Below are 13,817 nucleotides of genomic sequence, written 5' to 3'. Positions count from 1 at the left end.
ATCACAGTATTGTGCAAATTACCTTTATTTTTAATTGAAAAAATTGCATATGCATTTGATGACGTTTTGCTTTTGTATTTTTATTGTTTACGACATTTTTGAAGCAGCATATAAATATTATTTTTTTTGTGTAAATGTCTATGTAAATGTTAATGTAAAATAGAACCCGACACAGGCAGTGCAATTGTTGTTGTTGTTGTGGTTCTCATTTCCTCTGCTATCGAAAAACGAACGATTACTTTCGATTATTCCACTGATGAACACTTTAAGTTTTTTTTTATTCGAAAAAGAGGAAATATTAGTTTAGTTTAATTGTTTCCTTTTTGGGGCTTGTTATTAACTATTTTGAGTTTTCATATTTCTGTTTTTTTCTTTTGGGAAATCACAATATCTATGCAAAATCTTATACATCTCTCTATATGTTTTTTGTTTTTGTATATATATATATATATATCGCTTTGTCGTGAACATTAGATTTAGATCGTTGTCCTCTATACATGTAAATATATATTATATATCCATATATACGTTGTATAGCATATTTTGTTTGGTTTTTTATGTATTGTTTTATGAGTAGTTTGTTGTTGTCCTTGCGGGTTCTCTTTCACTGTCTCTTATTCATTTCCTTTTTCATACTTTCTTCATTACTTTCTTCTCTTTACTTTCTTATTACATTCATCCATTATTATGTCAATCGTTGGGATATGCGTGGTGCAGGTGAATCGTGTATGTGGATCGTTCGGTATTCTGTGTCTTGTCTCCCAATAATTTCTTTCGGTGTGTGTGTTACGATGTCAAATTTAAAGGGTATTTGGTAGTCGATTCGATTGAAAACTATGCTCAAGCCGGGGTTCTTTATAGTTCATTACATATAGCTATAGCTAATTGAAATAACAACAAACAGAACGCAGTGCACAAAATACGGATCATCAAATTACACACCTTCTCTAGATCTTTTTCCTTCTTTTTTTTTTACTTTATACTTTTTTGTTTTTTTTTTTTAATCTAATGCAAAATTTTACTAAGCAACCCTGTATGTATGTCCAAATAATTATAAGCTTATATATCCATCTAATGTACACATCATACAGCCTAACTCGCAAACAAAATATAAATCCAAAAAACAATAGAACTTTCAAAAAAGTGTTTTCCAAATTTGGGTTCAAAGCGGCAAAGTTTTCAATTCGAAAATGAAATGGTTTTGTTCGTTTTTTTGTGTTTTTTATATAATTTACTTTATTGTGTTTGGTTTTCTTTTTTTTTTTTTTAGATTCTAATGCCACTTTGTGTGTTTTAGTTTTAAAAAAAAATTATGTATACATTGTTTAAATATTATTACAGATATCTGGATAAAAAGTGGTTTCAACATTCTTCATACAAATAAGAGGCTCTTAATATCGGGGAGTACTATATATGGAACAATATTACTGCATTAAATAGGTATTCGAGGGTGGATCGAGAAGTATACATCTCTTGCCGTTACCCCTTTGGTTTACAACTAATTTTGTTAATTAACTAATTTGCTTTACTTAACGAATTAATGGACAAAACTGAAAGGTTTACTGTTTTTTTTCTTTGTTTTATTATTTTATTTTTTGGTTTTAAAGACTATACGCGAAAAATTACATTATACTATGGACGAAAATCAGAAACTTATATACGAGATATATATTCGAAAAATTGCCGCCGAAAGGAATCTGTAGCTCTTATAAGTGTTTTCTCTTATTTGTTTTCTACCTTGTAAGTCTTTTAATTATTGGCGAAAAGTAAACGATTTCAAGTTGAGAATTATCGGACTTGCTGCTAAATTGAACACATCGATATACTTATATTTTGTTGTTGTTTTTGTTTTGTAAGTCATACAATTACAAGCCGTACTGTATCATTATCTGTATATAATTGTTTTGCAAAATAGTCAAGGCAAAAATCGTCAGACATATGTATGGATCTGAGGCCTGAGTTCTCACGGCATTATCTTCGCAATTCAGTCAACAATTGATCGAAGCTGCCCTGATTTTTGTACACTTTGAACAAATCTTAGTTACATATATGTATTTAGTGTTGTTGGAAATCGGATGATGCTCTGTTTTTCTTTTTGTGGCCCTTTTCTATATTCCTATACTCGATCTCCCAGTTCGCCGTTTTCAACTCACTTTTCTTCCTTTCGCCTTGTGCCACTAAAAACTAAAATATATTTTTGGTTAAAGTTTACACAAAAAATTAAAAAAAATATTACACAAACAGGCATCATCATTTTTTGGTTTTACATTTTTGGTTTTTTTTTATGCTTATAAAAAAATTTCTTTTTTTTTTTAATTTGAAAAGGCGTTCCTGTTGTTTGCTACAATTATTCATTTTTTTAAGCCAAAAAAAGCCAAATAATATGCTTTAAATTCATGCGAGATTCTTTTTTTTCACTTTACAAATAATTATCATTTTGTTTTCCTTCTTTCTTTTTTTGCAGACACTTAAAGCAGTTTTCGTTTTACACATACAATTACACAAAGTTTTCATTTTTTTTTAGTATTTTTTGAATAAAAATTAAGAAATCAGAGGCGTAAAAATCAAGGGGGAGGAATCGAATTCCAGCCACGCCTCTTAGACGTAGGTGGCGACGGCGGCCGCATTGGCCGAACCAGCTCCTCCGTTGCTGGCAGCTGCTGCTGCTCCGGCTCCAGATCCTGATCCTCCGGGAGCGCCGGATGCGGCTCCAGTTCCTCCGGAAGCTCCTGCGGCAGCAGATCCTCCGGCGGCAGCGCCCGCCTGATGCGCCGAAGCGGAATTGTTCAGCGGCTGTGGGCTGACTGGGGGTTGCAGCTTGCCAGGAACATACTGGCCAATGAAGGACCCATCCTCGGTGAATTGTCCTGTTAAAAAAAAGGAAAAAATAGAAAAGAATTAATAACAAAGTAATTTAGGGTTTATTTTAATTTGTTAAGTTTAAAGCTCACAAAGGGCATTTTGACATAAATCTTAAATATTTTTTAATTAATGCCCTTTGCTTTTTTTTATTTTAATAATTTTTAGTCTTAAGTCTCATTGTTAACCACAACCAAACACCAGTGCATTTTTTTATTAATGTATGTATTAGTATGATTATTTTCATCGCGTTCGCTTCTTAAGTCATTTGTTTTAGTCATGTTATGATTTTGATTTTGATTATTTTTTTTTTGGGGTTATTGAAAGGGGGACTGAAGGGAATTAGACTACAACTACAGGAAAGCCAATCAAAAGCTACAGTTATATAACTAATTAATAAAAATTAACATGCTTGAAAATAATATTCAACTTTACCTTGAAAACAAGTCGTCAAAAGAATTTAATACAAAATCTAGATAAAAAATAGTTTGCTAATATATAGCATGCTACGATAATAAATCTAAAAAAATATAATTTAAATTAACAAAGTCTACACAATATTTGTTGTTTATTATTATTCGGTTTTCTTTATTTTGTTTGTTTTTCTTTCTAATTTTATTTAATATATAAACAAATTGTATTTCTCATATAGTTAAGCAGCTGGGTCTGCTCATCTTGATTCTTTAATATTAAATACTACTCGGAAAAAAAAGAAACTTATTTTGTTGCATTCTCTTTTCCGGGAAAACAAACGTAAAGGAAACATTTTTTACATTTTACAACACTGTTTCACTGTCCAAATCAAGTTGACAAAAAAAATTAAAAAATAAAAAATTCATTACAAAAACTAAGAGAGTACAAAATAAAAAAAAAAGTATAAAACAAAAAATACAAAGTAATCTAAAGAATATATAAGAATAAAAGTAAACATGTAAGCAAAAATGTTTGATTTTCGTTCGGCCAAGCTAAAACGGAGATTTTACATTCAATTGTATTTTGTTTTTTGTTTTTTTTTTTTTTTGCATTTCATTTGTTTTGTTTCTTGTAAAAAAATAATGTTAAATTATAACTTATTTAGGCTCTATATATATATATATTTCTATATATTTGCATTACAAGTAAAAGAGAGCGGGACAGATATACAGAGCGTGGTATGCAGTGCACGGGACAGATGGGGACAGGTATACATACATACAAATGTATGCATATATTTTTTAAATATATTATTAAATATTGGAGATTTTATAAGCGAGCTTCAATTTCCGTACTTTCATAGCGATAATAAATAGCTGCCAAAAAATGTGTGTGTTCGAAATAAAATCCAAATTAATTTGAATATTTCGTTGGCCTGTTTCTCTTTGTTTTTTTTTTAGAGGCCTGTTTTCCATAATTTTGTGATTTCGATATATTCGGATGTTTTTTCATTTAATATTTAAATTTTTATCTGCTTCGTTTGCTTCCTCTTTCACTTTCTTAGCATCGTCATCTTCTCCTTGCTTTTTGTTTATAGCCTTTTGCTGCATTTTGTTGTTGTTGTTTTATATGGTTGCTGTTGTTGTTCAATTTGTTTGGCAGTTTTGAATTTTCTAAATTAATTTTATATATAATTTATATATATTTAAAATTAATTGTCGATTTTAAAACATAATCGAAGCAGAAACGTTGTTGCGTTGAATCCTGTGATGATTTGTCAATGGTTCGTTTTTTTTGTTGTTTAGTGTATTGGATTCTGTGGGGAATTGTTTGTTTTTGTTGTATGTATATGTTTGTTTTTTTAAGGGCTCGGTTTCTATATTTGAGTTGTAGTTGTTGTTGCGGCGCGCTGCTTACTAATTAAATCAAAGTCCTTTGCGTCCATATTGGCCAATAAAGGATCCGTCTTCGTTCATGCCTATATAGTTGGTTTTGGTTTTTTATTTATTTATTTATTTACATTTTTTTATTTTTCATGTTATGGTTTGTCATGTGTGATTGAGAAAAAAAGAAAAAATAATAATATAAAATAAATCAAGTGCAATCGAAAAGTAAACAATTATGTAACACAAAACGTTAAACATACAAAAATGTCTGAAACAAATCAGCAGCTATGGTATCTATAACCTTTTTTTTTGTTGGTTAGTGCAAAAAAAAAAGAATAAAGAAACAGGAAAATAAACAATCAACAAACTTCGTGCAGAGATCAATCAAAGTTCAATGGAAAAGCAAAAGCTTAGGAGAGCTCAGCTCAGCACAGCACAGCCTAATTGTAACGGGACGCTCTCTTCAAATCAATCTGGAAGGGAGTGATGGGCTGGAGCGAGAGTGGGGAGCGAGATGGTAAAAAAAAGTTGGAGCAGCAGCCTTGAAACATCATGCAGCGACTTCTAAGCGGCAGAGCGGAGAGGACAGTGGAGAAATTACACTAGCGGTCAACTGAAAGGGCCTTGTTTTAGATTCTATTGATTTAAAAATTATATTTTTTATAATTTATACCTTATTTCAAAAATTTTATCTTTTGTATATGGATATAAGTTTCAAATATTTTTTTTTAGAATAATAATAATTTTAGAGACACTATTCAGTTGACCGGCAGTGTCTGTCTTGCGAAAAAGCTCCCTTTGGAAGCGCAAGGAACACAGCCGCATAACGGAAACAAAACAACAAAAGTTTAAAAAGAAATCAAGGAGAGCCTCTACCTGGACTGATTGGAATCGCTTGCATGTGAGAGCATGTGTGTGTTCGTGTGATTGTGAGAATATGGCTGCTGTGTGGTTCGAGGATGGGGGCGGTGGGGTTGGGCAACAACAACAGCAACACAATAAAGTTAGAGGAATAGGAAGACAGGAGCCTGCCTTTCTCTATTCTCTTAGGCTTTGTTGTTCCCACCGTCCGCCATGACCACATCGTAGGAGGGCGGGGCCGGTGAGGGGGAGGACGGCGGTGGGGATAAAGGCAATGGTGGAACGGAAACGGATGTGTTTGCGGAAGATGCCGACGCAGACGTCGACGGTAGCTGAGACAGCAACTGCTGTTGTTGTTGTTGCAGTTGATCCTGTTGCTGTTGCTGTAGTTGTTTTTGCTGCTGTTGGGTTGCTGGCAGCGATATCGACTTGCTGCCTCCTTTGCGGGCAGCGGCAGCGGCGCGGGCAGCTGCAGTGGCCACAGCTGCTGCCCCAACATCATTATCCAATTTTATCCAATAACAACACACACACAGCATGATAATACCGTTATACCGTTACATAAAACCATGGTCGAAAGAAAAAAAAAACAAAAAAATTTGGCAAAAAGAAATCAAGAGAATGAAAATAGCAAAAAAAAGGAAAGAAAACAAAGCGGAGGCCCTAGAATTCCTAACCAAACTTTGCAAAAAGGGTACAAAATAGTGTCTAATTTTTTTAAAAGGGTTTGTTGAAGAAATCAAACACTATCGATAAATAATTTGATAAAAGATACTAACTAATTACTAACTGTCCATTTTTCCTGACGGGGATCCCTCGAAAATGGGGTTTTCTCCCATAGGGCCCACAGTGATGGTTATATCTTCCCTAATTCTCATCCGATTCTCAAGCGGAGTACCTTAAACGATTTGTGGGTCGATTTGCTACCATTCTGCATCAAAATCCTGAGACAAAATATTTTTCAGATTTTTTGTCCATTTTTCCTGATGGGATCCCTTGAAAATGGGGTTTTCCCCTATAGGGTCCACTGAGATGGCTATATCTTTCCCAATTTTAATCCGATTCCCAAGCGCAATACCTTAAACGATTTCTGGATCGATTTGCCACCATTATGCATCAAAATCCTGAGACAAAATATTTTTCAGATTTTTTGTCCATTTTTCCTGATGGGGTCCCTTGAAAATGGGGTTTTCCCCTATAGGGTCCACTGCGATGGCTATATCTTTCCCAATTTTCATCCGATTCTCCAGCGGAATACCTTAAACGATTTCTGGATCGATTCGCTACCATCCTGCATCAAAATCCTGAGACAAAATATTTTTTAGATTTTTTGTCCTTTTTTCCTGATGGGGTCCCTTGAAAATGGGGTTTTCCCCTATAGGGTCCACTGCAATGGCTATATCTTCCCTAATTCTCATCCGATTCTCAAGCGGAATACCTTAAACGATTTCTAGATCGATTCTCCACTATCCTGCATCAAAATCCCAAGACAAAATATTTTTTAAATTTCTGGCGAGACGGACATATGAACTTAAATCAACTCTGGTGGTGATCCTAATCTATATATGCATATAAGCTTTATAGGGTCGGAGATAATACCCTCTGAAAGGGTATAAAAATAAATTTTAAATGATGTATAAAGCTACTGAACATATCAAGGAACTATAATTAGGAAAAACTCAAAAAAGCTAAGCTAAAAAAAGGACTAAAGTTCTCAAATTCAACAACACTGTCCGCAGAATCTACCGAGCATAAAGTCTTTCAAGGATAACCATCCACAGGATATCCACAGGACACTCATTTCGTATTATATATGGAATTTATGGCCAGCTGGTCAGACATACATATACGCGCCACAAAAAGAGAACAAAAAAGGACGAAAAGGACTCACCAGTATCGCCATCACCGTACTCGGCCATCGAATCGGTGTCGCTCTCCACGCCGGGCTTGTTCGCTGAACTCACGGATTGGCGACCAGCGCTCTTGTTATCCAAACTGCAATCGAACAATGAATCGATTATTAATCGATAAATAATATAGAGAATTAGAAATAAGTAAACTCACGGTTGCGAGTACTCGTGGAAGCCGCCCTCGTCGGGATAGTCCCGCCGGCCATTGGCCAGCTCCCGATCATGGACGTCGTACTTGCCGCCCCGGTTGCGCCGGATAATGCACACAATGATGAAGATGAAGATGATGAAGGCCAGGGCCAGCATCATGCCAATGAACCAGCCGGCATTCGCCACCGTCTCGCTGCGCACCATGGTGGGGCCCTCGACACTGTTCGTGTCGATCTCCTGCGTGGCACTCTCCGTATTGAAGTGACCGTCGACGGACACGACACGGAACTCATAGGCGGTCTCCGGATCCAGACCGGCTACCTCCTGGTAGTCCTTGTTCTTCTCCTCGGGCAGGCGGAGCCATTGCGTTTCACCCTTTATCCTGTATTTTTTTAAAAATTATTTAATATTTTTGTTTCAAAAGGATATTAGAGTTATAGTTCATACCTATACATGGTGAAGAAGTGGGTGCCCGCATGTCCTTCGGTGCTGGGTTGCCAGTTGATGCGGAACTTGGCCAGGCCATTGTCGGAGGGCAGTTGTTCCCAGGAGAACGAGGGCGTGGCAGGTGCCGTCACGGCGGCCTCATCCTGGAGGGTGCGCTTCTCGATGTAGTGCCTGTTGGGAAAATAGTGATTCGATTAACGGAATATAATTGAAATTTATCGATATACTCGATTAATTATCGATAAAATATCTAAAATACCAAATATGATAGTTTATTCAATAGTTTATCGATAAATTCCTTGAAAACCAATTAGTACTCACTCGGAACCTTCTCCCATCTTGGTGGTGGCCGTAATGGAGATGCGGTACTTGGAGTTCGGCTTCAGACCGGCCATCTTCATCCTGGTGACCCTCGGATCGGTGATATGGGGATCGTACTCCCGGCGCTCGCCGACATAGCTGCCCTGCACCTCCTCGTAGTAGATCTTGTAGCCGGTTAGCTTGCCGTTGGGATAGAGAGGCTTCTTCCAGGTCAGCCAGAAGGCGGATGAGCCCAGCGGGTAGGCGTCCAGACCCTGGACAGGCGACGGCACACCTTCGGGTGTATCGAAATCGATGACGGCACTGGGTGGGCCGTTGAAGCGGCCGTTGTAGGCCAGGATGCGGGCAAAGTTCTTGGAGTCGGGCTTGAACTGGGTGACGAGAGCATTGTGGGTGTCGCCCTTGACGTGGATCTCGCGCAGTCCCTCCTCGCCCTCCTTCTCGGTCCAGGTCTGGATCTTGTAGCCCTTGAAGTGGCCCCTCACCGACTCCTCGCTGACGGGCGTCCAGGCCATGTAGCCGCTGGTGGAGGAGGTGATCTGGCGCATCGTGAAGTTGGTCGGCGCGTCCAGAGGACGATCCTCGCCGGAGTAGCCCACCACCTCTTCGGCAGCCACATTGGACTCGCCCCGCTCGTTGATGGCCACCACCTTGATCAGGTACTTGACGAAGGTGGGCTGGTCGGTGATCACGATGTTGGTCTGTCGCCAGTCGTAGATGTTCTGGTTCTCCCAGGGAGCGGCCGGAATGTCGCGTTTCCAGTTGACACGGTACTGGAAGCCGGGGGCGTTGTGCTCGATCTCCGGCATGGGCGTCCACGAGATGACCAGGTTGTTGGGCTCAGTGCCCTGGCCGACCACGTTGTCGGGGTTCTTGTACGGCACATCCGGCTGGGTGGTGCAGCTCTCGCTGTGGGCAGACGGGGGCGAGGGTCCGATCTTGTTGAAGGCGATCACCCGGAAGGTGTAGTTCGCCCACGGCGACATCTGGACCACAAAGGAGAAGTCAGTGTTGGGCACCTTTTCGTAGGCAGCGTCCCAGGAGGCGGGCGTGAAGGAGGTGTTGAACTGGATGGTGTAGTGGAGGATGGGGGATCGGTTGTCGCCCTGCGGCTCCCACGAGATCTCGGCCTTGTCCGCCTGGCAGGTGATGCCCAGCAGCTTGGGCGCGTTCGGCACATCCTGAACGATCAGATTGGCCTTGGCGGTCGCCTCGTCGAGTCGCGTCCTCGCCACGCACGTGTACTCGCCCGAGTCCAGCTCCATGGTCTTGGCAATGGTCAGTGAGTTGTCGTTCGTCTTCACGAACCGGGGCTGGGCCTCGAAGTCGATGGGCTGGCCATCCTTTCGCCAATCGATCAGGATGTCCAGGGTGTCGTCGTGCGCCTCATTGCACCGGAAGGTGGCGGACTGGCCGGCGGCCACTTCGTAGTTCTGCGGCTCCTGGGTGATGCGGGTGTGCTCCTTGACAATCAGAGACCCATCGGCGGACTTGTTTCCAAACTTATTCTCCGCATAACACGTGTACTTGCCGGCATCCGAGAAGGTGACATCCTGAATCTCCAGATCGCCATTAGCCTGGACGTTGTAGCGTCCGCCGGTCAGCCAGTTGCTGCCCCTCAGCCACTTGACCAGGGGCTTGGGAGCGCCCTCGACGCGGCAGGTCATCGTCACGTTGCGTCCGTCCACGCTGGCCTTGTCCGTCGGCTTCTCCTTGATCTCTGGGGGCAGGGCCTGGACATTGAGGTACACATCCCGGTAGACATAGCCCAGCGAGTTGGTGGCGTTGCATCCGTAGTTGCCGGTATCGCCCTTCACCAGGTTGATAATAGTGATCGTGTTGTCGGTGACGGTGCGCCTGGGATTGGGGGTGCTCTGTTCGATGGGCTTGCCGTTGTGGATCCAGCTGATCTTGGGCTCCGGTACGCCTGCGGCGCGACACTCGAAGGTCACCTCCTCGTCCTCGGCGGCGACCTTGATCTCCGGCTCCTTGGTGAAGTACGGCACCGAGTTCACCTCCAGGATGATGGAGAAGGACTGGGCGTTGCCCACGCCGTTGGACACGTCACAGGTGTAGGTGCCGGCGTCGTCGAAATTCGTCTGTCGGATGACCAGTGACTTGCCGTAATGTCCTTGGGTGATGCGATCGCTCCACTGTATCCGCTGGCCGTCCTTGCTCCACACGGTCTGGGGCAGGGGGGTGCCGCCGTAAATACAAAACAGTTCCATGCGCTTGCCGCGCAGAGCCAGCGACTGGCGACGCGAGACGTACTGGCGCACTGGCGGATGCCGGTTCTGGGAGGCGCTGACGCCCATCTGCTTGACGTCGAGAAGGACCTTGTTGCCGATCTTGTACTCGCTGCGGAACACTGACGTGGCCGAGCAGGCGTAGTAGAAGTCGGCGCTGGCATCTTCGCGGGTCACGTTGGAGAACCAGAGATTGCCCTCCGGGTCGAGGGTCATGCGGGAGTTGTTGATCGACTTGATGGAGGCGTCGCTAACCTCCTGGATCATCCAGTTGACGGTGGGGCTGGGGAAGCCGTCGGGCGCCGCACACTTCAGCATGTAGGGCTCGCCCTCGACCGCCTCCAGGGTCTTGGAGTTCTCGTCCTTGAACGCATTCAGTTCCGCCTTCCGCACGTACACCGAGTTCGAGGTGGCGGTGCCGAACTCGTTGGAGGCGAAGCACTGATAGTGGCCGCGATCCTCGTCCCTGGGCGAGGTGATCACCAGTGATCCGCGTCCTGGCTGCTGGAGCATCCGGTTGTCGTACGCCTGCCAGTTGAACTTCTTTCCGTTCTTGATCCAGCTGTACCTGTAACGAGAAAAAAATAAAAATGATTAGGAATTTTTTCGCAATTTCGAGGGCGCTTAGGTGCCACCTATGAGAATCGAGGAGGAGGGCGCTATTTTTAATTAATATTTTAGGTATTTAATCAATTATTATTTTTATTATTTAATTAATTATTTTTTCGATTTTTTATTTCCCTTTTTTTGGGTTACTTAGGTGCCACCTATGAGAATCGAGGAGGAGGGCGCTATTTTTTAATTAATATTTTAGGCATTTAATCAATTATTATTTTTATTATTTAATTAATTATTTTTTCGATTTTTTATTTCCCTTTTTTTGGATTGCTTAGGTGCCACCTATGAGAATCGAGGAGGAGGGCGCTATTTTTAATTAATATTTTTGGTAATTATTTAATATTTATATTAATTATTATTTATTTAATTATTTTTTTTAATTTTTTATTTCCCTTTTTTTGGGTTGCTTAAGTGCTTACTATGAGAATCGAGGAGGAGGGCGCTATTTTTTAATTAAATTAAATTAATATTTTTTATTCTTCCCAGTTACCCTAGCCCCCTACCACCCTACCCACCTAGCTCCCTACCACACACCCCCCCTAACAGACTACCCCTCTCCCTCCCTTCCACCCACCCTCCTTTAAATAACATAAAAATGTATTATTTTAATATTTTCATCCACATCGCTAGGGAATCTATCTATAAATCTTTTGACGTCTTTGAGGATGAAAACCATCCAAGACATGTGCATAAATGAAGCCCATCAAGTAAGTATTTTAATTCATTTAATTTCGCCCACTCTCTGAGTAATTAAACTGCCGACATGTTACGATAATGCCATTAAGTTCTCCATAATAATATGGAATTAATTGCTTATATGTCAGAGATAGCTTTCCGATCGTTTAGTTCCACTGGACTATTTTGTAACCGTCGGTGAGATTATCTCATTTTCTCAATTGTCTGGTCGAGTTTTCCGCATTTCCCCACTGACACACTAAATACCGAAAGTATCTATTGGACTTGTTTAATTATTAAACTATTAAATCCGACTCTCGTCCGTCTGTCTAACAACTTAATTTCCACATTTAATTCGTCTTAATCAACATTTCACTCGCAGCGGCGAATCCAAAGAAGAAAATATACATAAATTCTGCGTTATGCACGAATTATGACAGCTTCTTTAATTTTCAATTGCGGAATAAAACAAAAAAAAAGTATATATGGATTGAGGAGAGTAAGTAGGGGGTATCTATATAATTTCTTTTCTTTTTCTTTCATGACTCAAGTAATTGCAATTAAGCGGCAAAAGGAAGTCAACGAGCTCGGCTCAATTTTTTCTTTCTACTTTTTTTTATGTTTTGTATCTCAAGCTTGTATCTTGTATCTTTTTCTGTCAAGATATCTTTTTTTTCGGTCTCATAACTATGCCAGACTTACAAAAAAAGTTACACTTGGAAATTGATATTAAAAGTAATAAATATTTGTGAGAATTTGTGAAGAGGTATAGTTTTAAGAAATTTATTTCATGAGAAAGTATCCACATTTCCACATTATAGATCTTGAAATATTCGTATATATTTAATGCTATTAATCTTCTATTTTTCTTAAATATTTCTTCATTTTTTCTCTTAGTTATAAATGCAACACTCGAAAGCTCAAGTCAATTATGTGGACAGGCCCACGGTGCTCCAGCTTGTTAAGTATCGGAATTTTTATTTAATTTTCCCGTTGCCGTCTTGTTTTCCAGACTCTTTTCATCGGATCTTTTCGGGTTCAGTCTTTAGTTGGGGTCATGCAATAGGTCAATCATTTGAATTGTTTTTAAGTGTTGTAAGTTCAACTGCAGACTGAGTAGTAAGTGAGTTTGTTGAACTGCAGAGACCGACTTGATTTCCAAGTGCCTTTTTTTGTATGCAGAACAGATGAAAAAAAAAATGGATTTTAATTGGAGCTAAAAATAGAGTTAAAGTTCCGTCTAACATTCGTCACCTACCAAAGCAGTCTAGTCTAGTGAATTAAAATAGTTAGTCCATTTTGGTGGCAATTTGCAGTAGCCCTCCGGGTCAGAAAGTCAACTAGGAAACAGCAGGATTCCAGCAGGACATTTCCGTATCAGGACACGTGCATCGGCGGCGGGAAACGCCTGCAGACAAAAGTCAAAAACAGTTGCCACTGACACATTAAGTTTAACCCCTTGTTTATATGCAAAAGGGTCAATAAATTTCAAAACGGAATATCAGGATAGTGGTAGTGGTTGTAGTGGTGGCTCAGGCTCAGGTAGGATGGCCAGTCAACCAGCAAAGCAGAAAAGCACAAAAGTAGCAGAAACAGCAAGGTGGCGACATCGCCCGACACCATCGTGCCTGGAAGTTACTAAAGCGGTCACCCAAAAATGGTGTTTCCCTTTATAGGAAAATATAGGACCAGACAACAGCTGTTTGGGGGAGAGACACGCCTACCTTGGACGCTTACAAAATTGTAGTTGGTTTTGTGCTTTTTAGGATTTTGAACTAGCTTGGGGTTATAGTGAGTGATTTTTGATTTTTAGAAGCAGTTTTTATGTTTAAATTTTCCATATTTAAGAAATATTATTTAAAAATACTAAGAAAATCAGTTTATAATTTAATGTTTTATATTTTTTAAGACCTAACCTCTCCTCTACTATT

At 40.4% G+C, this 13,817-nt stretch overlaps 1 protein-coding gene across 4 annotated transcripts in view; it reads right to left on the bottom strand.

The window, feature by feature from the left end:
* Window positions 1-1,244: 1,244 nt before the first annotated feature.
* Window positions 1,245-13,817, bottom strand: part of Nrg (Neuroglian) — a 41,244-nt gene continuing 28,671 nt past the window's right edge. The window contains exons 4-9 of one of the 4 annotated variants that reach the window (XR_011441864.1): window positions 8,348-11,155; window positions 8,027-8,197; window positions 7,584-7,961; window positions 7,411-7,514; window positions 5,535-6,003; window positions 3,804-4,750 (exon numbers count right to left, since the gene is read on the bottom strand). Coding sequence is in view for 2 of the 4 variants with exons in the window: in XM_017239083.3 (XP_017094572.2) it covers window positions 2,599-2,867; window positions 7,411-7,514; window positions 7,584-7,961; window positions 8,027-8,197; window positions 8,348-11,161 (3,736 nt within the window). In the remaining 2 variants the exon portion in view is untranslated. Of the gene's footprint in view, window positions 2,868-3,803; window positions 4,751-5,534; window positions 6,004-7,410; window positions 7,515-7,583; window positions 7,962-8,026; window positions 8,198-8,347; window positions 11,162-13,817 lie in introns of those variants that run through there. The other 3 variants (XR_001773204.3, XM_017239083.3, XM_017239084.3) reach the window with 3 other exon arrangements.

Source organism: Drosophila bipectinata, chromosome XR, assembly GCF_030179905.1.
Source record: "Drosophila bipectinata strain 14024-0381.07 chromosome XR, DbipHiC1v2, whole genome shotgun sequence".
NCBI classification, from domain to species: domain Eukaryota; kingdom Metazoa; phylum Arthropoda; class Insecta; order Diptera; family Drosophilidae; genus Drosophila; species Drosophila bipectinata.
Note: the sequence above shows the minus strand (reverse complement) of the source record. Positions and strands in the feature narration are given on the sequence as shown.